This window comes from Catharus ustulatus, chromosome 18 (assembly GCF_009819885.2).
Source record: "Catharus ustulatus isolate bCatUst1 chromosome 18, bCatUst1.pri.v2, whole genome shotgun sequence".
NCBI lineage: Eukaryota > Metazoa > Chordata > Aves > Passeriformes > Turdidae > Catharus > Catharus ustulatus.
In genome coordinates, this window is record NC_046238.1 from 10787622 (window position 1) to 10811320 (window position 23699).

Sequence of the window (23699 nt, forward strand, 5' to 3'; positions counted from 1 at the left end):
GGGTGAACATTATCATAATAGCTCTCACATTTCAAGGAAGGGATTATGCTAATGTAATTCAGTCCAGTAAAGCATTTATCAGTCACAGCAGGAAGAACAGTAAAATGGTAAAGAATTATTTAAAAAACCATTTCTCCATGTTTCATTTGCCAGTGGCAATTTTACCACCCTATTCAGGGAACTACATGGGCTGCCTCTAGTAGGACTTTTATTGTAAATATATTTAGGCTTTTTTCCCTTCTCTGTATGCTCCTTGAAGCCACATTACACTGGTTTTGTACCAGCAAATTACTGTATTTTTCATCAAGTACACTTCATAATAGATATAATTCAGTCAATTAAAACATCAGAGGTAAAAATGGTGTTGATACAGAAGTGAGGGTTTGGGAGTCTATTCTGCCTTCCATGAGGTTCACAGGACTCTGCTGTCCCTTACTGTGGGTTTGCCCCCTGCAATAAGCAGAATATAGACCAGTAAATGTAACATAAGAATAATGTTCCTATTGTACCCATTTATACCTTCATGCAGTGTTTTCAGTGTTAAGTAATTCACTCATTTTATTAGATACAGAGGAAAAGAGATTACTTTGGAACAGCTAATACAAAACCAAATACTGCAAACATGAGAAAAACAAGCAGGTATCTCTCGGTGTTTTCAAACTTTAAGTTTCTCCCGTTACAGTGACCAAGATCATATTAATCAGAGTGACTTGAGAACCAAGTCATGGCCTGGGAAATATTTACAGTTAAGGAAATCAACATACAGTAGGCACTGGTAATAGATAAAAATGGGTATAGGAAACTCAAGTCCCCTTATTTCAAATATTCATCCTCAAGGCACAATCCTAAGGACAGTTCAGCTAAGTGAGAGAATGTTGTCTGATTATGGCACTCTGCAACTGAGCTCTTCCTCCAATAGAACTATAATCCAGCTTGCACCCTTGACCTCTGCTATTCTCTCATCATGTCACAACTGCACTTGTAATAGCCTGAGAAATACAATATTGCAATTCTTAGTGCCAGGCTATAAAACAGGGATACTGGCTAATTCACAGCATGAATCCCTTTCAGTCTGACCACTACTTATTTTAAACATTTAAGAAACACTGAAAAAAGCTCACTGGTTCTCCTGCACTGAGGAATCTGAAATACTCAGTGGGGCTGAGCCATTCACTGGTACAACCTGGCAGGTCCCAATGAATGGAAAGATGAAAGTGGGTAAGTTTATTTGTTTTTTTTGCTAATTGTCCAGGCTCCTATAGTTTAAAATGGACAGTTCTAATAGACCAAAGCAAAAAGCCCTTCAGGATAAAGTGATAGAGAATATTTACCTCCTCCTCAGTATTTGAAATGTTTCCTTATTCAGCTAAGCATTCTCCACGTGGCATCCAGCAGTAGAAATCAGGCAGGTCCTATCATACAAACAAATGTGCATTCCTGGTGTTAAAGACTTCAAAGTACACTGCTTCCAAATGAAGATTCTACAGCTGAAGATCTTCAAGGCAAGCAGAAGCAGCAACATGAGGGCTTCTGGGTGCATAAGGAATCCCTGAAACCACATAGTATAGACATAATTCGTTGCTATGCTTTCTTCTCTCTACAGCCTCCATGACAAATATTGGTGTTCTTTGTTTAAACTTAATGATCTGTGTCCCCATCACCCCTCAAACATTCAACAGGTTGATATACCAACATAATATGGACAATCTTTTCAACAAGAATGGGGGTAATATTTTCCATCTTGGTTTATGTAAAAGAGATGACCATGCCAAAGAGAGTCAGAAATAAGTAACACAGCATGACAGCATCTCCTCTGTCACATACTGCAGGAGCTCCACAATCTGTTGGGTCTGTTTGCAAAATCCTTGAATTATAAGGACATATCATGCAGAAACTGTATGTCTTGGTTGGATACTGTAATTACAATTGAAAATTACTGTTACCAGCCAGTAATGTTGTCATGTCTACCTGAGGGGTGGGGATAAAGAAAAACTGTAATAACAAATAAAATGCATGGAAATTGTATCAACACGATGACAGTACAATGCCAAAAAATGCTCACCACTCCTGTGACAGATACAAAACCAGCACAACTCTTTATTAAGAGTATGACCCTCAATAAAATATTTAGAAGCCAAAGTTGTCTTTTTATATTGATGTTCACATGAAAATTTCTGACAATAAATGTTTTTATTTTTTATTTATTCTTACTCCTCTTTAGCCACACAAAGTTGTCCGTATCCAGTAGAGCTTTGTTAACGCCCTGCAGGGAGGGGACGTGGTGCTCTGGGCGCAGATCTGAAATAAAAGGCAAGAGTTAACACAGTCCTGCCCAGTGCCTGCAGGGAGGAGGGTCCCTGTGCAGGAACTCTGTCCTGCAGCTGCTGACTCGGGAGCCAGGAGAGCTTGGCCAGTGGTGCCCACGAGGGAAAACAAGGGCCAAGGTCCTCTGCAGCATTGTCCTGGGACACTGCCCAGTCTGGGGACAGCCCTACCAGGCTCCTTTAGCTCATGTTTGATGGGAGTGTATAGACACAGGCAGCTGCCCCTGGCAAGCTTCCACTGAGACAACAGCTTTACATCCTCCGAGGAATCACTCGCATGAGGCACTCGTGCATCGAGTCCACATGTGCACATCAAGCCACTCCCTAATTCAGCCACTCAAAGTAGATAGATTCATTCATATCATTTCAGACCAGAAAAGACAATTTAGGCATACACTGGAGAAGTGTATTGAGGGATTCTAGCCAAGCCAGGGATCATGTTTTAGGAAATCACCCAACAGGTGGGAGCAGAACCTCAGAGCAGGGCTGGTATCAAGAGGGGATTGGAGTCAGATGATAAAGGGGAACCACAAGCTTGCCCAGAGCACTCATCAGAAGCAGTAAGGAAGTTGATGACAGAGCAGAGATTCTGAGTGTGACCCAGCACCCAGGGCTATCCTTTATCAAATACATGAATCACAAGCTCAGAGAGTCAAGCCCTGTAGTCCCCCAAGTTATTAACACTGCTCCTGCTCATAGTTGAGCAATAAACACAGCAAGATAAAATGGAGGTACTACTAGTATCTGCACATCAAGGTACCCAGCAAGTCAAAGCCAGAATTGAAAAGTCACTTAAGTCTTGATGCTTTGCCACAGAAATCAGCTGGAGTTTCAGAACACCCTGTGAGGCTTGGGCATGTTCACATAAAGCCACTGATTGCCTCCCCGCTGCTGCCAGTGTGGCTTTCTGTCAGCCCAAAGCCCTTGGCAGGGCTTGACACTGGCTTTACTTCAGCACTGCCAGAGCTCTGAGCAGGTTCTGCAATATTCCAACAGCAGCACCTTGTCCTGAGCCATGGGCAACCAGGCTCAGCTCTTCCTTTTGGGTGCTCTACCTCCTTCCTTCTCCAAAACAAATGGGGCCAGAGTAAGCCATGCTTCTCCATCCCCATCTGCCTCGTTTTCTTTCCATACTCACTTTTCCATGCTGCAGATTTTTTATCCCTTCATTTTCTTCTCCTTCTCTCCCTGCTTCCCTCCCTTTCCCCCTCCCCCTGCTTTCTCTCCCTCTGCACTTTGTGAACTGCTGCGGCAGTGCTGAAGTCCAAAGTTCAGTAACTTGCTAAAGCACACAGATAAATATGAACCTTGGAGAATTTACATTTGCTCCAATGTAAACAGATAGCCAAGGGTCCCTTTATCAGCACTGGCTCAGGACAGTCGTGGGGGGTCTGAAGTGGCTCAATTTTGTATTTTGTTTTTTTTGGGGGGTGTAAAGGCGGGAGGCTGCGCTGTGCCCACTCTCCTGACAGTCGGGCGTGTTACCTCAGGACCATGGTGTAGGGAAGCTGGAAGCAGGATAACCCGAAATCCAAACCCAAGGGACACCAGGCTGAAGACCATGGTCTCGAAGCTGTCTCATCTCCAAGTGGAGCTGCTGCAAGCGCTGCTGGAGTCGGGGCTGACCAAGGAGACCTTGATCAAGGCACTGAGCGAAGCGGAACCCTACGGGCTGCAGAGCGAAAGCCAGCGCGCTATCAATGCCCTCCAGACTGAGAAAGGGGAGCCCTGTCCCGACATCCCCAACCTCCCCAACGGAATGGGGGAGTCCAGGGCATCGGAAGATGAAACCTCAGATGACGGAGAGGAATTTACCCCTCCAATAATGAAGGAGCTGGAAAACTTGAGCCCAGAGGAGGCTGCTCACCAGAAGGCTGTGGTGGAAAGACTATTACAGTAAGGACAGATTTACTGCTCCTCTTTGCTTCTTTCTTGCACTCTAACTCTCTTTTCCTTTCCCCTTCTCCTCAGTGTCCCTAGTATTCACAACTGATCTAGCTGCACAGAGACAATCTTCAACCAGGACTAGCAGCCCCCAAACACCCCCAAATGCTTTATAAATGCTCAGATTTTCCTTTTATCTCGCTTAAATGCATGAAGGAAGCTGTGGAGCCTGATTACATATTTGACATGCTTATAGCATCAGGCTTCAGAAAGTCCAAGGCCTGTCTAACTCTCATCTCTTTGACTGGATGTTAGGGTTTAGGACTTAAATTTTAATACAATTCACAATTTCAGTCATCAGGAAAGAAAAAAACCAAAAAACAACTGGTCACCCTGAGCTGGTGCTAGATTTGTATGAATGATACAGTGAAGTTGTAACATTTCCCTGCTGTATTTAAGGAGAATGATATTATTAATTTCACTGGGGTATGCTATAGAAAAAGCACACACCAAACACATGCAGAGGTTAAAACCCGGATAGAACACGCTGCTTCTACCATCCACTGCCCGTCACAGTTACAAAGTACATGTGCAGCAACAGTTACAGGGTTTGCTGCCACACAAATTTGCTTTGCACACAAGCATTTCTGAGATCAAAAACCAGGGGAAGGTCCCTGAATAAATAAGCTTCACAATAGGCTCAGAGAAACATTCACTCAGTTTCCTATTTGGGATTCTCACTGGGATGCAATCCCCATGGGAGACCCAACAGGTTTGTCAAAGCAAGGATCAGGCCCATCCTAGCATCTATCACAACAGATTCTGGCCTGTTTTGGGGCTATTTTGAAATGACAAGCTGATAGAAGACATCCTGCACCTAAAATCTTCACTAAAAACCCAGCTAGAGAATTTCTCTTTCCAGCTTTCTAATCACTCTCTTTCACATGCAAAGGAAACCAACAGAAAATATAACAGCAGAAGCAAACATCAAATCCCACCACAAAAGGCCAGAGCTAAGAAAAGAGCATGACAAGAGTTAGCATTCACTGTAAATACTTAAAAGAAAGCTCCCTGGCAGATTGGGAGTTGATGATTCTGCATAAACCAAGAGAGGAAAATTCACTGGATCAGCTCTTACCTGGGTGGGGAAACATTCCCAGAAATTCAGTCTCCTTCCTGGCCCAGTATGTCTCATTTCTCCTGCACTTCCAGCTCTTCCTTATCTTTAAGTTTTCTCTATTTCCTTTACATCTTTCAGATTCTTTTCACCTATTTCCCTTCTGTCCTCACTATTGTTTCTGCTGTTATTCCTCCCATTTTGTTGTCTCCTTGGCTGATTTTCTCCCTGCCTCCCACTCTTTTTCTTCCCCTCATCCTTGTCTCCTTCTCATCTTCCTGAGTCTGCGTACAGGTCTTGGGGCAGTTTGAGCCCAGTGGCACCGGGCGGGCCCTGGCTAGTTACTAATTATCCAATGGCTTTATTATTTCTCTTTTGTCTTATAAATTTATAGATGAAAAGACCCTGATAAGCTTTTTGATCATTAACTTTTGATGGTTTATCAAGAATCGCTCTGAAAGGAAGCCATGGAAGCTGAGGAAGACTCCCCCTGGCTTTGTCCCTTTTTCTCTAAGGAGTGGGTGAAGCAGGACTGAAGTGACATCCGCTGTGATCTAAGAACAGACACACGGATGGAGGGAATTCCTTCCTGTCACCTCACTTCAGCACCATTTCTGCTTTCTGATCCTCCCTGCCTTTCTAGGATCTTGCTGCCAGTCTTCCCTGTGCTTACCAGCCTCACCAGAAGTCTTGCCTCTCTCCCAAACCTGTGACATTAACACTTTCTGATGGTCAGACAGTCCACTGAGCAGCATTTCCATTTCACAAATGGCAAGTGAGGTACAGACAAATTCTAGGCCCTACCTAAACCCCTGAGACAGCGCAGAGGAGACTGGGCAAGCACAGGGAACTCCTAAGCCTCATATTGGTTCTTGATCACAAAGGCTTTACTCTGAAACTTCAGAGATCTCTATCACCAGTCTCCCCTACCACCAGATACAGCAATTCACTTCTGCTGTTGAGGACAGTATGAAGATACCAGAAATCTCAGTTTCAGAAAAAAATTACAAGTATATTTATGGAGGTCTATAATAGATCAAAATTAATCAGGTTAAATTAAAACAATAGGAAGCCTGCATTGTCATGTTTCAAATTTCTAATCAAATCAACAATGTCTAAAAATCTATTCAAAGCATCTGAATCAGTATCAGAGGTTGACAATACCCTAAGAAGTTGTTATCTACTAATAAACTTTTTTTGGTTTTAAGACCAAACCTTTCAATTAATAGATACCTAAAAGTAATGTCCAGATTATAAGTATTGTAAAGGAGGGCAGAACAATCCATAGCAGAAATTACTTCCAGCAATAGATAAAAGAAAGGCGGGCAAGAATCTCCATGCCCAGGGATTCCCAGTAAAAGGTTGATTTGGCAAAACTATTTCAGCATCTACACAAGGGTTTAAAATGCAGAAACCAGATGGAGGCAATTCTCCCTTTAGACAGAAGCCTCTTTGGGCTTTATTAACAATTCCTGGTCTGCAGACCAAATTATAACAGAGAGATTGACTTGTGGGCAGCTACTGCTGATACAGGAAAGTCTTTGTGGTAACTGCAGCTATTGCTTATAAAGCCATTGCTTTATAAAGTACAATAATGAAAAGTGTCCACTATTAGGCTTTCCAGCAGCTGGAAAGAGAAAAAATTGACAGCACCAAGAGACCAACTATGACTTCACAGGACCACTAAAGCTGAAATCAGTTTGAAAAACTCTGGTCAAAGCTGAGTAGAACAGAGAAGATACACCCTCAGGACTGGGTGCACACATGGGTGTTGATTAGATCTTTTCCCTACAGAGAAAACATGCTAAAAGCAGTTCAGATAAAGGTTTCTCTAGTGGGGAATTAACATAATTTCATTTTGTCCTTTCATATGTCTCACTGATCTCCCGTAGATTTATGGTTTGAATAGAAACGTTCTTCCCATATCAATACAGACAAAAACCAAATTGCATCTACGATAAGAAATAAATTACTCAGTAGGGTGGTAGAGGTGTGTGGAGAAACTCCCACATAGTCCCAGAACATAAAGCAAGAAAGAGGCTGCCTTGGGGGAAGGGATCATACTACTGCAGGTAAAGCAAATGGAGAGAGGTATCAACCCAATGGAGAGAGGTACAGCAATCCACCTGTAGGGCAAGGGGTGAAATTCCATTAGGAAAGAGAGAAATTGAGATAAGCAACAGATTTCCCCTGGAGGCAGGGATAAAAGCATGTTTTCCAGGAGGAAAAAAGAAAACAAAGACATATCATGACAAAGGTCCAGTCTTTCCCCCTGCTTAGGACAGCACTATCTGGGGAATCTGGAGATGAAGCTGCCACACCCCTTTCATTTCCACATATAAACCAAGATGAGGCAAACCAGGCCAAGTTCAACAGAAAGGAACACTGCCAGGATGAATGGTCTTACCTTCCCTGTGCCCAGCCCGGCTCCAGGCTGTGCTCTGGGTTGTGGAGCAGCTCCAGAGGAAAGGGCTGGGGGATGATCCTGAGCACTTCACTCTGAACCTCTGCTTGAGCAGGGTCTGGTCCAAAGTAGCAATTCAGAACCCACCTCAGGGAAATGAAGGCTTCTCCCACCTGACAATCAGAACAGGAAAGAAGGGGAGAGAGAGAGAGAGAATGAGGAAGAAAAGAAAGAAAAGAACGAAGGAAAAATAAAAAGTCAGGAAGAGTGAAGGAGGGACAAGGTCCCCTGAATGTTACATCTCCAGCTCTCTGGAATGGGTTTTCTTTAATGCTAACAACTTGATATTTACTTTCCATTTAAATTTGAGATGTTGCTATAAATTATCAACCAGCCTCTTGTTCCCTTTGAGTTTATAACTAACTACCTGGGTTACTTATTGTTCAGGTAACAAAAGGGAGGTGAAAACGCCCTTAAAAACTGACCTCAGAACTAAGAAAATGGGGAGCTGACATGGAAAGAGAACCCAGGCCCCTGTGGTGGGGATGAGCCATGGAAAAGGGCTATGATCACATGGCAATAAGCAACTGAGAGCAGGAGAACAAGACTTCAGAAGAAGGAAGTAAAAGCTTCCTGTGTGAGACCAACTAGGAGACAGATTAGACCCTGGAGAACAAGACCTTGGGGAGAAAGTTTGCATCTGAGGAGAAAGGGAAATTAAAAGGCAGAAAACAGTGTTGGAGATAGGGAAGAAGAGCTTGAACAAGGCAGACCCATTTGTGCAGTTGACTCAGTGAAACAATTGAGATTTGACAGTAACAACAAGCAGGAGAACTCAGTTTAGAGTGAAATGCTCCCCTCTGACAGTCAATGATGCTCATAGCCAGTAAAAGAGAAAAGGTTTCAACTTCTGATGTCTTAGCCTGTGATGGAGGCTCTGCAGGTGGAACTGTTATTTGAGCAAGGGGTCATCTGGCCAGACTGTCACCACTTGGACTGTGGTGTAGCCTTGGGCCTAAAGGATTTGTTGCATGGGTTTGTCAGACTGCCCTTTGCTTATGTACAGAGTAGCCAGGATTTCATACAGCTGTCCTAGGAAATCACACCTTAATAAGATTCCCTGCACTATTTTGCATAACAAAGCCCCCTACTGTGCCAAAAGAAGACAAAACCCACAAGTCTTTAACCAGTGTGAGAAGAGACTCACAGAACTTAGCGGTTTATTCCTGCCACAAAGGGAGGATCTCAACAGGGGAGACAAAACTGACTCGACTAGGGTACAGAAAGGAACTGACACATAACAGAGGCTTCCACAGTCTTTCCTCTTCCTATCTGAGCCAGAACTCAAATCGAAGAGGTCAGCTTCCCAGTCAGTCTTTTTTCCTCTATACAGGGACGTGGACAATGAACACAGGGTGCAGGTGCTGGCCAGACTATCACAAGTACAAAGGCAGGAGACTGGTTTAGGCAGCAGGAGGGAAAAAAACTAAAAACAACAACAAAACCATGGGGAAAGAAAAGCTCTCTTAAACTCAGCTCAATTTGAGGCTTTTGAAAGACAAAGATAGTTAAGGGAAGATGCTAAAAACCCGAAGCCTCTGTGGCAAGTGCTCCAATCTAAAAGAGAAACAGAAGTTCTATTTTAAGCAGGTTCTTCCAAAGGCTGTAACTGACACCGTTTGTGTCACACTTTAACTGCTGTGGAGCTTGCTCCTTGGACTACTCAGCCCCTGGGAGAGGGGCTGCAGGGGAACAGAGATAAGGGTGTTTGTACTGAGAGAACAGGTGTGGACTTTGTCCTCCTTATCACCGTGCAGCCTCCGGCAACCTCCTGAGTCAATAAAGCCATGAACAGCACAGTTGTTGCCTTTTACTCAGCCATGTGTGCTCTTGTGACAGTTTCTGCACCATCCCAGGTACCTTTTTTCTCCCTACTGCTCCTTTGATGTTGGTGTTGCACATGACACCAGTGTCTTCCTACAGCACAGCAAACCATGTCCTCCAGACATTTCACACACAAGGCACAGAAATGCTCTTGTTCAAAGTGAGCCAGGAGCTATTCTGCAGAGATGCTCTGGCACTGTGCAGATTTAGACTGATGGGTTTCACATCTTTATTTCTACTGTGACTTTCAGCTGTGGTGAAATCAATGCACATAAAGACACAGTCATGTTTCCTCGATTTTCCTCAAGAACCTTAACGGATATTCTAACTGGAGATCCTTTTCTAAAACCTGGAGGATCAAATTAATTGTAAAATCTCAAACTGTCAGATTTTGTGAGTAGGTCTAAAATAGTTCCATTCCCTCAGCTGTTACCCAAATGAGAGCAGCAATAGGAGGAATTAGTGGTCTGTCTGTAGTTCTATATTGCATTTAGAAGCTCTGAGTAGATCTAGGTGTGAACCAATGTGTTTGACTAACACGTAGCAGATGTGTAAGAACATAATTCTGGATGATTTGTCATTTATATATGCATACAGAGCTGTCATGCCACAGTATAATGACAACCTGTTTCCATTTGCTGAATCATTGCAAGGCAACCCAACCTGGACCAGAATCAGGGCATGAGGCAAGTAGTATCATAATCAATCTGTCTTGGAAAACTCAGTACATCTGCCCCATCTGCTTTGATGAGAGGGAGATGGAGAAGAAAAGTTATGTAGGAAAAGGGAGGAGAGAGATTGCCTCTGTGTATTGGGAAATTCCCCTGGTAGGCAAAGTTTCCTCCTAAGGCCAGACCTAAGTGTGTACAGACAGCAGCTCAAAGGAAGCCAGTGCTACATGTTTTGCACTTTATTTCCAATGTCAGGCAGTTTTACCCTGCACACAGAGTCAAAAGTGAGCAAGGCAGCACACTGAGGAACAGCTTTCTTCCCTGCAGCCAATTCTGGCCTCACCAAATGTGATGGTGCTGACTGACAAGTGCCCCTCAGGACCTATTACTGCACTTCCTTGAAATCCAGGTCTGCTTAGAGCAGCTGTTTGACGTCTCTCCCCTGAGAAATATTTTCTGTTCCTTGCAGGGAGGATCCCTGGCGAGTAGCAAAGATGGTGAAGTCTTACCTCCAGCAGCACAACATCCCCCAGCGTGAGGTGGTGGACACCACTGGTCTGAACCAATCCCACCTCTCCCAACACCTCAACAAGGGCACTCCCATGAAGACCCAAAAACGGGCAGCCCTGTACACCTGGTATGTCCGGAAGCAGCGAGAGGTGGCCCAGCGTAAGTATGGCAACCACTGCTCTCCTGTCCCAGCTCCATAAAGGCTTCTGTTCTCCCTTGCTCATCCTTATTGCTTTCAAGGAAAAAACTCCCTTGCCCCCTTGTGCTTGCAGAATTCACACACGCTGGCCAGGGGATACTGACAGACGAGCCCATGGGAGATGATCTGCCCACCAAGAAGGGAAGAAGAAACCGCTTTAAGTGGGGTCCTGCCTCACAACAGATCCTGTTCCAGGCCTATGAGAGGCAGAAAAACCCCAGCAAAGAAGAGAGGGAGGCACTGGTGGAAGAGTGCAACAGGTAAGGGTGGGGTGTGTGTCTCCAAGGAAGAGGGGCACAGCAGGGTCCCTCTCCATTCTTGGTGTTTGCTGGGAGGCAGGCCCAAGATACAGCACACAGTGGCACCACTGACACCAGCCACGTTTGAATGAAATGCCACAACTGCCATTCCTTGTCCACAGAGCACAGGGAATGCCTCAGGTCTTGCAGGACCCTTCCACACAGAGTGCCAGACCACAGCCACTTTGGGGCTATGCACTTACTTTGTGCCTCTGATTAAGGCCAGCTCAGCAAAGCTCTTCTTGTGCTTTTCCCAACAGGGCAGAGTGTATTCAGAGAGGTGTTTCCCCATCTCAGGCCCAGGGACTGGGCTCAAACCTGGTGACAGAGGTCAGAGTTTACAACTGGTTTGCCAATCGCAGGAAGGAGGAGGCTTTCCGGCACAAGCTGGCCATGGACACCTTCAGTGGACCACAGCCCAGCTCTGCCCCTCCTCTAACCCCCCACAGCTCTTCCTCCCTCCAGCCACCACCTGCTCTCTCACCCAGCAAAGTCCACGGTAAGAAACAACCAGAGGGAGATCTGAAAGAGGGGTGAACCTCCCCAAACTCAGTCACCCAAACTATCTCCCAAGTCCAGCCCTTTAGGAAATGAATCTACATATAGAAAAAGATTTGCTACAAGGGAAGGGCAAAGGTGTCAAAGAGATCATGTTTCTGGGGGAGGACAGTGGCTAGAATGCCAATGGAGATAAAATTCAGTAACAAAACCCATAGCCAAAGCTTCTCACTTAGGGAAGTACTTCTCACTGTGAGAAGTACTACACTTACTGAGCTGGCAGGCATCAACACCAAACTTCCTTCTTCCAGGAGTCATCACTGCCTGCTAGAAGTCAGTTCCATGCCTTTTCAGTCATGTATGCCCCTTACTCTTTTCAGTGCCAGCCCCATCAGACTCTGTGACAGAGTTTTCAGGTATGAGGAAAAGTCGTTCTCCATCCAAAAAGCTTTTTCAGCTTCACAGGCAGAGCTGGGGGCTGCTCTTGCTCTGGGAAGAGATGATCTCACTGAGACTCTTCTCTACAGCCACATCCAGAGGGGTGGTTTCCAGCTCCCTGCAGCACCCACAGCCAGTCAGTGTTTGAGGAAGCAGTTACACCAAATTACAGGGGAAAGTCAGGGCAGGGTGTGAATGAGTGCCTGTTCTTCTGGTTCCCCTACCGACCATTAAGTATCTGCTCAAAGATCTGGTGGCAAGTGCCTTACAAAGGAAACTGAATTTAGTGCCTGCCTATGTTTCTCAGTTTCTCACTTGTGACAAGCAGTTTCCCACCTGTTGTGATTCAGGAGTGAGGTACAACCAGCAGCCAGCCAGTGAGGCAGAGTCCTCCAGCAGCAACCACCACGGGAACAGCTCCATGGTGACCACCCAAACCATCCTGCATCAAGTTTCTCCCCCTGGACTGGAGCCCAGCCAGAACCTGCTGAGCACAGACACTAAGCTGGTAAGTGATGGATACTCTGCTTCTGCTGACTGGAAGATGTCAGGCCATCTGCCTGTGCTCATAATATTACTATTCATGGGTATTTTTTTCCTAGAATGTTCTTAAATCCACCTTCTTATATTACACAGTCATATGTAACATATTGTTCCATAACATGTTATGTAACAGCATGTTATATTAGACTCACTTTGCACTGACCATGTAAGATCAATAATCCTGAGACACATGTGCCCTGTATACTGTGGTGAGGACAGGTATTACAGCATGAAAGCAAGAAGACATTTGCTTATGAGCAATTAAAACAGTCTGTTCTGGAAACACAGCACTCAAGGTATGACAAGATTTCCTTCTTCCCAGGAAACCCTATTCTCTTCTCCTTTCCACAAAGAGATTCTCATCTCATTTCTAACTCTTATTTGGACTCTAGTTGATCAGACCAGTAGGATTACTAGAACACTGACCCACACTTACATCTATCTTGCCTGTAAAAATGAAGCCAACAGCCTGGATGCAGGCATGTACTGGATAACTAGATTCCTCCTCAAAGCCAATTTCCTTCTGAGATCTGACCAGACCTTTTCCCCCATCATTAACAAAGAACAGTCAGAACTACATGATGATCATTTTCAGTCTGCACATGTTCCCTTGCTTTCAGAGGAACAGTCAGCAGAAGTTTGCAGTAGCACAGGCTGGCCAGAGGCAAAGTTAAGGTTGCTAATAATAAGTATGATTTAAATCTCATCAGTCACTCACTTTGCTGGCTTCTGGTCTGTTGCTGAGGAAAATAAGTCTTTCATGAGATCCTGAAAATCTTCTACATCTGTATTCTACAACTGATACCAAGGTGTTTTGTCCTGTTTAACCTCTTGGTGCTTATTCTTACTAAAGATTTCTTACAGCTTTTTGTCTGAGGGGAGAGAAAAGAAGTATAATACAAGGCAAAATCAGCCAAATCATTAGAATGCTTTTTTGCTCTTCCACAATACTATGGCTACAAGTCTGTAAAGGAAAGAGGAACTCCTGGATTCCGTGCTGAACTCTGCTACTAGAATTACCATGTAAAGTTACCTGAGCCTCTTAATTTCTCTGAGCTTCACCTTCTGTCCTCAGCTATGAAACAGAGGATCTTTCCCCCTAGAGAGTGCAGAAGGCTTCATCTCATGATTTCTTAAATGTGAAAGAACTAAATCAGCAGGGATTGACTTACTGTCAACAGCTGACCTGTGCTAGTTAATCAATGAGCACACAGAAACTGCAGACAAGGATGTGTGAAACCTTCCCAGTTAGCAAGGGGAAAGGGAGGAAGAAAGGGGTTTATCACAGCTTTAGGACTTGCCTGCTGCAGGTGGCATGTTCAGGGTTCTCCTTTCCCACAGGTCTCAGCTCCTGGAGGAACTCTCCCTCCTGTCAGCACCCTGACTGCCCTGCACAGCCTAGAGCAAAGCCCACACACGCTGAGCCAGCAGACCCAGAACCTGATCATGGCATCCCTGCCGGGGGTGATGGCAATCGGGGCTGGTGAGACCCCGTCCCTGGCGCCCGCCTTCACCAACACCGGAGCCTCCACCCTGGTGATCGGTGAGTAGAGCCTGCAGTGACTGATCCAGCACCCACAGCAACAGCTGCCTCTCATTGCTACAACCACCTGCCCCATTTTCAAAGCCTTAGCACTAAGTTGGCAGCAACACAAACCTGAGGAATTGTGACCAAAGATCAGCAGCACTGTTGGCAAGTACCAGTGGGATTAAGGACAGATGCTCCTTGTTCACATTAGGAATAAGTTACACACAAACTCCACGTTTTAAGAGTAAGGGACTTTCACGATCTATTCCTTTGCCAATGTTTTGGTTTGCTGCTCTTCATCTTTCCAAATATAAATATAATTCTATCTTACAATTATGAGAATTGAAGCATTTTCATAGTGTTTGGAAGACAAAACATCCTACTCTACTTCCTGCAAAGAGCAGCATATGCCTTTGGAATCCACAGCAGTAATCACTATTTTTTTAAATTTTTCACTTTGACAGCTTTTCTGGACTTTTATGAGATTTCTTTTCATTCCAAGACTAGTCTACTGCCAAAGTCCATCTCATTAGAGAAAGTAAAATAAAATGTATACTCCTCTTACACTTTCTTCCCAGGAAGAAAGAGTCCTTGTCTTGTTCCATGGTGACAGCTGTGTACTAATTTCCATTTCTTCCCAATATTATGATATGGATCTGAAACAAAATATAAAACTAGAGTGCTGGAGAGACCTGCTGATTAACAGGAACAGGGTCTGGAAGTTGTGGGAAATGGGTAGTAATGTGTGAAACCTTCTACCTCTCTCACTGATTCAAATTCCTTAGTTTGGCAGCCGTAGCAAAAAGAGTTGAAACTCCATTCCGCATGGCTGGACAGCTATAACCTAGTTGTCTCTGTTGCCAACAGCCTCATAAAAAAAAAAAAAAGAGTAAATTAACTGGGCACTGAGGTGATGATGCTCTGAATTTAATTTTGAGGAAGGCCTCCCTGGTGATCACTAAACTGGAAAAGGGGCTATACTGGTACACAAGGATGTAGACAGGAACAAACACTGGAAACCAGAGGTGGGTTTATGCAGTTTTTGGACATTTCCACTTCACTCTCACAGGCATGAAATCTATCCTTAATCACAGACAACCAAGGGAACACCTGAAAAGCAGGATCTGAAATCACCCTGCAGTGACAGGCTGCCACAAGGGCTGTTTCAGAGCAGCCACAGTGGGACACAGCCCACAGTGTGGGACACCACTGGCATCAGTCCTTGTTTTCCAGGCCTGGCCTCAACCCAGCCCCAGAGTGTTCCTGTAATAAACAGCATGGGGAGCAGCCTCACTACCCTGCAGCCCGTCCAGTTCTCCCAGCAACTGCATCCATCCTACCAGCAGCCCCTCATGCAGCAAGTCCAGAGCCACATCAACCAGAGCCCCTTCATGGCGACCATGGCGCAGATACAGAACCCTCACAGTAAGAACCTGAACACATTTGTTTAAGTAAACAAATATAAAGACACTGTTCTGGAGCATTTGCTGGGTCCTTGGGCTTACAGCACTCTGTTTTCCTCCTCCTCTGTTATTGTTGCTCTAACTACGAAATTATTTTTCTATTGCATTTATCTCCCTGCCCCTCTGCTCCCAGCATTTTGGAGGCAGACAGTACGTTCCATTGCATGAGAACAACCCAGCCAAAGCTCCAGCACCCACATGATGTCATTTTCTTTCAGCTCTCTATGGCCCCAAATCTGAAGTGACTCAATACACACACACAGGCCTCTTACCACAAACCATGGTGATAACAGACACAGCCAATCTCAGCGCCCTGACCAACCTGACACCAACTAAACAGGTAACAGCCTTTATTTAGCCTTTGTTCCCTCTCCAGAGAGCTGCACCAGTTTGCAGGCAGCTCCTTGCATGACAAAGAGTTTTTGGGTGTGTCTATGCCATCCCAGCAGAAGCATCTTTCTTATCTCCCGGCCTTGCTGGAACCAGCTGTAGTACTGGAGGGACTAGGGCAAGTTCTTCACTGCATTCTCAAGGATTTCATCTCCCCAGAAACTGCACCTGCTCAATGCTTCTCTCACAGCTGTTAGAAGGGATGCAGAAGCAGGCACTATTAACTCTCTTTTCTCCAGGCATTCACACCTGACTCTGAGACTCACACCGAATCTGGGATGCACACACCAGTGTCACAGGCACCAACAATCCACCTACAGAGCCAAGACACAACCATCCAGCACCTTCAGCCAGGCCCACGCCTCACCTCAAGCCCTGCTGGTAAGAGCTGCAGCCACTATTGTGGCTCTTAAGCCACATGTTGCCTAGTTTTTCTTGTCAACACTGTAAAATCCACTTAGAAAATTGTAATTGGGACCCACAATTCCCTAAACTGGATCTGCCAGTGCCCTGATGGGTTTGAAAAGTCAATACAAGGAAAAGATTCAGAGCAGAGTCCATGCAAGGCCAGACTGTGGAAACTGGCCCTTTCAGAATCTAGAAAGGAAAATACCTTGAAAAATATCAACAAAACCAGTGTCAATGAGTACCCAGTCCTGTGGGCAGTTTTCAGGGCTGAGAAGCCCAAGATTCCCTCAAGAAGACTCCCACTAGGTCTTCCCAGTTCTAAGAAGATAACTAGGACATAATCTAGAATTCTTAGAACTGAACTCTCTGGAGATTGCTGCCCTCAATGTTTCCAGGCTGGCCGTGGGCCCAAGCCAGGTATTTAGCAGCACACAAAACACCCAGACAAAAGCAGTTATGCCCCTAAGCCAGGAGAGTACAGCCATGCTGGAAATTGGGGGTCTACATGTACAATAATGGGACTGATGAGAATCTCAATTGACTTCTGCCTGTACTTTTGGCAGTGTCCTCCAGCAGCCTGGTGCTGTACCAAAGCTCTGACTCCACCAACAGCCACAGCCAGCTGCTGCCATCCACTCACAACGTCATTGAGACCTTCATCTCCACACAGATGGCATCTTCCACCCAGTAACCACCACAAGTAGCTCCTGAGTGACTGCCACAGCCAACCTGCCAGGTGCAACTCCAGCCCTGTTTGCCACCACAGCCTCACAAACCCCTACTCAGCTGCCTCCAGGAGAGAAAACGTCTCAAGATCAGGACAGAAAATAAGGAAAGATGATGCTGGCACTGCTAAAGTCCACTGTCCCCCACCAAAAACAGCAAACCTAAACCCCAGGAGCCAGTTCAGAATGGCCAGACATCCTTTGGTGGCTGCCCAAGACAGAATCCCAACAGTGCCAGGATGTGGATGGGACTTTGATTCAGCTCAGCTTTCGTCAAGCTGGGCCTGTACAAACCTGCCAACACCAGACTAAATCATGTGGAAAGAGCAAAGCTGAGCTGCCAAAGAAGGGACACCAGCTTTAAACACTCTCCTCCTTTGCTGCAAGGAAGTACCAACAGGAACTATGAGAAATAACACCTTGGAAGTTCCTGACTTTACAATGAGAATAACAAAGAAATGGATTTGGGAATGGATTGGCACAAACCTGTCAGTATGGGATCACTGACAAGCTACAAATCCTTAATTAACTACCAAAACACCAAACATTCTCAGTTAAAAGCGACCTGCTCTAAAATCATGCTATCCTAGTGGAAATGGCTTGGTTGTTTTTGATATAGCTCTGCTTTGTTTTAAATGCAGAAATTAAAGTTTAACAGCTGCAAGGAGATTCCAGTTCTCTGCATTAACCCCGGGATTTTCATCTTGACTTGCTGAATGATTTGCAGGATGGCATTCCCCACTGGTCCCTCACACTGCCCAGCACATGGGAGGTTCCCATGCTCCACAGAGAGCAGAGGTTCCTTCAGTTTTCTCTATAAACACTCACCCTAGATTCATTTTACAGAACACAGCTTATTCTCAGCTACCATGTAGGCTTGATTCGTAGTTATTGGTATGCAAATAACTACCCTGGGGTCTGAGAGCCTTGCTTGCACTAAGTGAAGGGTTTTAGTCCCAAGGATCTACTTAGGTAATTCCTCTTTAATTATTCCTCTCTATTTACTCTCAACATCCACATCACTGATGTGTTATTAGCCAGATGTGAAAACAGCCCCAACTAACAGGTTTTTGTCTGTGACTGAAACTGAACTACTCTTTTGACTGTGAAATGGATGAAAAACCTTGAGACTGGAAGGGAGAATTGAAAAAGCCCAACAGTGAACTCTTCAGTTATTGTATCTAGGAATGTCAAAATTGCAGGTTTCATTGATAAGAGTTTCCTCTAGATACCATCAACAATTTCAGTAACTAGATTCTCTGAGGAATTTTATCCTAGAATTGTTTCCTAATTTCCCATGTATATCAGTTGCAAATATATCTAATTTCCAGCTAGCATAAAAATAAACACAAAACAAAGCAAAAGGAAATGTTTAGGCCACCATGCATTTGAAAGTCCAGGTTTAAAAATCAGTACACTGAAATTTTAAGTGTGCATAAGACAAGTAACTTCTGCTGGCACATTCTGTTAGATTACAAGCCAGGTTTCTACTTAGCTTTTCTATTTTTGGATGCCAGCTGTGTTTTCTTGACTAAAAACCAGCAAAAATCTCACAGCGATTTCCCATGCTCAAAGAGCTATACTTCACTCTTCTGGTTTCTCTCATCTGGCTTTCTGATGTTCTGAACTACGCCAATAAGTGGGATTTACTGAAACCCAGGAATCTTAAAAACAGAAGTAGAGTGTCTATCAACAACAGTTAATTTCCTGAAAGACTGGAGGTGAAGAATAAACAAAGAGTCACATTGGAAACTACCAAACCTCACAGCATTTCACAGAGACAAAAGTCATTAACCAGCCCAAACAAGGACTAAAAGGTGGTTTTTAAATTAGGCTTAAATCCTTCCTGTAGCAATTTCATAGCAATGATCACCCAGCAACTAAAGAGCCATCCTGAGTCACCTCTATCTCTGCTGGGGAGAATCTGGATACAGCAAGAAAGCCACTGCTGTACAAAAGCTATCAAATTAAGTAGGTCCGAGACTGTAGTAAAATTTAATAACAACAGATACCATAAAAAAACCTCTATACATGAAAAAAAATTTCAGTGGACACAACTGGAACAGTAGGATACATTTACACCAAGCCTGAAATCAGCTCACCACACACTGTTTATGTGCAGGAGCCCTGGAGAGGTGCAGATTGCAGAGGGATTAGTAACACAGCAGGTTCCCACAAGAGGTTGTTATGATCGCAGGGAAAAAATAAGGGGCCCTGATTTCTGACAGGATGCTTTTGAAAAATGAGTCTCCCACAGGCTGGAGCTATTCTTAGTAGTCTACAAGGAGGCAAAGAGAAAAAGCAGTTGATCACCTGTTGCCATGTAAACCAAATTCAATTCATCATATACTGTCTCCAGAAGGGCTTCATATGAAGGAACAGACCAGGAGGAATGCAGCTATGATCACATCCCTCTGCCATGCAAGTCTGGCACAGTATTTAATCCTTTTAGATTGGGCCTGCACAAGCAGCAGCACAGACAACTGCTGTGTGAGGAGAACAATGTTCCCCTCCTCGGGGATGCCAGCAGCACAGGAAGTCACTTAATTAGTCTCTCAGGCCACCGAGCTTTCAGAACAGAAGCTTTGCCAATTAATTTTCCCTCATCTGCAGCAACTCTTGTTGTTAGGTTTTCTTTCAGTTTCCTTCACCCATCACAACCACCTGCTGTTTGCAGAGCAAAATCATCATTCTTTTTTCTTCTTCTTTTTCTTCTTCACAGCTCCTGGCAGCACAGAGTTCTCTCTGTGATTGCTGTCATGTCTCTCCTGCTGGCCATTTACAGACACCAACCGAGGCAAATCTTTGCAGATCTGGTCACACTCTGCTGGGTCCATTATTTTCTCTTGAATATTGTTCTCTCTCCTAATTTTCTTTTTCTTCTTTTTTTTCTGCTTGGGCTCTACTGAACCCTGACTCTGATCCTGGCTGGAACCCTGGGACAATGCAGGAAAAGCACTTTGCTTCAGAATATCCGCAGCTGACACGGCAGCCTCCTGGTACCTTTGCCACTCTTGGTCACTGTCTGTGTCACTGGAAAGGCAACAAGACGGAAGGAAGTTGTGTTGCACTTTTGCCTTGAATTCACCCAAAACTTGGACAGCAGAGTAATCTGAGATGAGAACACATGATAAACACCCAGTGGCTCTGGGACTCCCACACCTACAGCTTGCATTTACTCAGTCTGAAGGCAAACATGTTATTTACACATACTAGAAGAGGAAAGAAAATCTCCCACAAACACTTCTAGTTCTCTGGCACTAAAAAAGACACAAAATCTGATCTAGTCAAATACAAGAGCCATAAATACACACTTCTCAAGCTCTTCAGCTTCCTATTCCCTTGTGGAAGTCCCAGCTCTCTCTGAAATGTGGGATACAACAGCACCTGAGGAGCAAAGCAGCTGCAAGCAGCTCACCTGGAGCTAACTGGCCTCCTTCTCCTTGCTGCAGGGGAAGGCTCTGGTTTCCCACAGTCTCCAGGGACAGAGGAAGAGAAGAGACGAAAACCTGAAGTATGGAAAGGGGGGTTTTAGGCAGAATATAAAACAGAGGTGGAAGCAATCAACTGCTGTTACTGTATTTCCACAGCGCTTGACAGCAATTATTCGGGACTGTGTGGGAGGACTTGGGGCACAGAGGTCAGAGCTGCAAGGCAACAGCTCTCATAGATACCAACACAAATTCTTTTAGTGAAAATGTTTATTAGTCAGTTGGATGCACAGCTGGTAATGGACAGGATCCATTGCCACCTGTCAGCAGTTAACAGTCACACAACAGCCACAATGGCTGAGACTGGAACTCACCATCATCTTCAGAGTCAGACTGTGCCACCAAGGTCTGTGATGGTCCTGATGAGTCCTTCAAGACAGTGATGAAACTAAACAGAACACCCCAGTGAGATCCTACACAGGTTTGTGCAAACTGCACTGAAGTTGGGTATTTCTGGGAAACAAGACTAGAGGGAGATGTTACATAGATCCTTTTTTGTTTTAGACGTTGCATAGATGCTCTGTTTCCAGAGTAGACCAGGCCTCTCCTCAGCAATGCAAGCCACAAGAACAATTTAAAAACAGTGTTTCTAAAGCCAGTTTTGAACAGCAGGAATTCCAGTTCTCCAGGGCCATGCTTGTACAATAGATAAGAATGGCAGCCCAGTATCAGGCATTCAGCCAGCATAACCCTGAATCAGGTACTGGTTTAGGTTGTACAGACAAGTCAAAGATTCTCCTGCCAGCCTTTACATGATGGAAGTGCTAAGGCACCCAAATTCTCTTTTCTCCCCACAAGATGTTCACCACAGAGGCAAATGGAGACAAGCAGTGCTGCACAGAGAATTTTGACCAGATGGGCACAGCATATTGGAGGCTTGTACTTAACACAGGGATGAAGGAGACAAGATGGGTTTAGCACACAAACACATCAGTGTAACTGACCCACAGAACAAATATTTCTAGCCTTGCATACCAGTACCTGTCTAGCATGGTTCCCAGTTTCTTTGCAACGTGTGCTCTGAACTCCGGAGTCGTCTGGAGCTCATTGTCACCCTCCTCACGGCCGAGTGCCTCACGCCCATTTGAAATAAGAACAAGGATTATCTCTTTTGAGGCCAATAACATCTGGCCCTCTCATCCAAACCCTTAAAAACATATTAGTCTGTTCAGATTTAAGCATCATTTCAGATTATGGGTGGACTAATTCCCCAAGCAGAACTGGCCCTTTCAGTATGAAGTATTGCAAGGTACAAAGTAGGAGCAGCATGAATATTACACATTAACTTTTTCATCAGGAAAACATTAAGTCGAAAATCAGAAGCAAAAATACCTCAGGCTTGGCTTATCTTTAGGCTGCAATCGATCCTTTCTAAAGCCCCCTGAAAAGAAAGTAGCAAAAGCACATTGAGAGACCTGCAAACAGGACTCTTTAACCCCCGTCAGGTACATGTTAGAGCATAAAGAGTAATGCCTGAAAGACAGCCCTGGCCCACGTGCGGGGCAGAACAGTTATGAGGGGAAACTTCCCTCGGGCCAGGACTGCCGGGAAGGGGCTCTGGGCCGGGCTGGAGGCCGGACATGGCTTAGGAGAGCCGGCCAGAGCCCCCTTCAGTTCTCACACCGGCACCGCGGCCGGGAGGACTCCTCGCGGGTCAGGAGGAGCTGCGGAGGGGCCGGGTCGGAGCAGTGGGGCGGGGAAGAGAGGGAAGAGCACAACCCAGCCTGTCCACCGCCCCTCACCGCCTCGCGGCTCCGCCCGCGCCGCCGCTGCCGCCTGCGCGGTGCAGTCCCAGGCAGCTTCTCGGAACCGCGCGGCCGCTTCACCGCCGCTGTCCGAGTCCGAGCCGGTGTCGCTGTCCGGGCCCGAGCCGCCCATGGGCGCCGCCATCTTGCAAGCGCGGGACACGCTGGGCGCTGTGGTACGGCCGCGGTGCATGCCGGGAGCTGTAGTCCGGCTGCTTGGCATGCTGGGAGCTGTAGTCCCCCGTACCAGAATTTCATAAACTCATCCCTGTTTTAATCAGTTTCTGGAGGATACGGTTCATGGTTTTGGGGTCCTGCTAACTTCCTCACCAGCTACTACACTGACATGAGAAATTTTTGCTTAAATGTAGAAGTTGCGCCCAATCCTGCTGCTTTGCTAACTGGTTGAAAACGAGAGAGCTGCGTTGTTGGAGATTTTCACTGCTCGTGCAGGTAGGACTGCTTTGTGCGTTCCACATGCCATCAGCACTATCACGTTACGCACTACATTTTAATCTCAACTCTAAGTTTTCTGGTGTAATACAACAACGTGTTTGGTGATTCCAGGCGGGCTTCCGGATAACCATTTTTCTGTGGGTTTTGCCAAGCCTATGTGCTGCTGAAAGCAGCAGAAGACTCGGTATAACTGATTTTATCCTGCTGGACAATTCCTGGCTTGCACCTTCCAACCTTCACACCGGAGCTGTGCAGGTTCAGCCGCTGACAATATCCTTGGGCTCTTTCTGATGGGCTGCCTGGGCACTAGCTTCCCTTCATTTGTTCACTATTCCCTCATAAAACTCACCTTCTTTAGTGGAAGACCTTGGTTTAGGAGTCACCCGCTCTCCGCTGTGTAAAAGAACAAGCAATTTGGGGCTGTTTTGTACCTTGGAGACCTCAGGACTGGTGTGCTGCCCTCAGAGCTGGGACAAACCCTCCACAAGTGCCTTCTTCTCTTCTCCTTCACCACCACCTCCTCGCTTTGGTCCCTCAGTTTCTTTGGTTTCTCACAACTGTATAAACACCTTTATCAAGCTCTCTGTTTCCATCCTGGAGATGTTTTTCAGCTCAGATTCTTAGCACTCTACACTCGTAAGCCAACAATTTGTTTCCCTCAAACTTCCTTCCTTCCCTTTCCGTCCTTCCTTTTCCGTCCTTCCTTTTCTTTCCTCCCTTCC

The 23699-nt window shown here is 45.4% G+C and overlaps 2 protein-coding genes across 6 annotated transcripts; one reads left to right on the forward strand and one right to left on the reverse strand.

Moving 5' to 3' along the window:
- Positions 1–368: 368 nt before the first annotated feature.
- On the reverse strand, positions 369–23684 carry C18H12orf43 (chromosome 18 C12orf43 homolog). 5 transcript variants are annotated; one of them, XR_004419666.2, is made up of 8 exons: positions 22519–22737; positions 22109–22157; positions 21758–21856; positions 21091–21242; positions 20704–20794; positions 19599–20318; positions 7733–7902; positions 2212–2298 (listed from the first exon to the last, which is right to left on the reverse strand). XR_004419666.2 is itself a non-coding variant. In XM_033075640.1 (6 exons), the coding sequence occupies exons 1-6, from the start codon at positions 22742–22744 to the stop codon at positions 19973–19975; spliced, it is 963 nt and encodes a 320-aa protein (XP_032931531.1). In that variant the 5' UTR covers positions 22745–23684; the 3' UTR covers positions 19248–19972. The 5 variants fall into 5 exon arrangements, 2 of the variants coding, with proteins under 2 accessions (XP_032931531.1, XP_032931532.2); XR_004419667.2 differs by lacking the exon at positions 7733–7902 and having other exon boundaries at positions 369–2298; XR_004419665.2 differs by lacking the exon at positions 2212–2298 and having other exon boundaries at positions 2689–7902.
- On the forward strand, positions 3886–19151 carry HNF1A (HNF1 homeobox A). Its single transcript, XM_033075650.2, is given in 10 exon segments — positions 3886–4220; positions 10754–11022; positions 11025–11253; positions 11553–11791; positions 12579–12736; positions 14113–14314; positions 15533–15724; positions 15981–16102; positions 16392–16533; positions 17124–19151. Coding segments are annotated over 10 exon segments (2016 nt in total). The 3' UTR covers positions 17252–19151.
- Positions 23685–23699: the final 15 nt, after the last annotated feature.

What these genes read in the sequence shown, in the direction of transcription:
- C18H12orf43 (XM_033075640.1), bottom strand. Translation starts at nt 22,744, where the DNA reads ATGCCAAGCAGCCGGACTACAGCTCCCGGCATGCACCGCGGCCGTACC. An exon ending in GCGGGCGGAGCCGCGAGGCG is followed by an intron (nt 22,158 to 22,518) that starts GTGAGGGGCGGT and finishes CTTTCTTTTCAG; the next exon opens with GGGGCTTTAGAAAGGATCGA. An exon ending in CTGGGAACCATGCTAGACAG is followed by an intron (nt 21,243 to 21,757) that starts GTACTGGTATGC and finishes ATCTCCCTCTAG; the next exon opens with TCTTGTTTCCCAGAAATACC.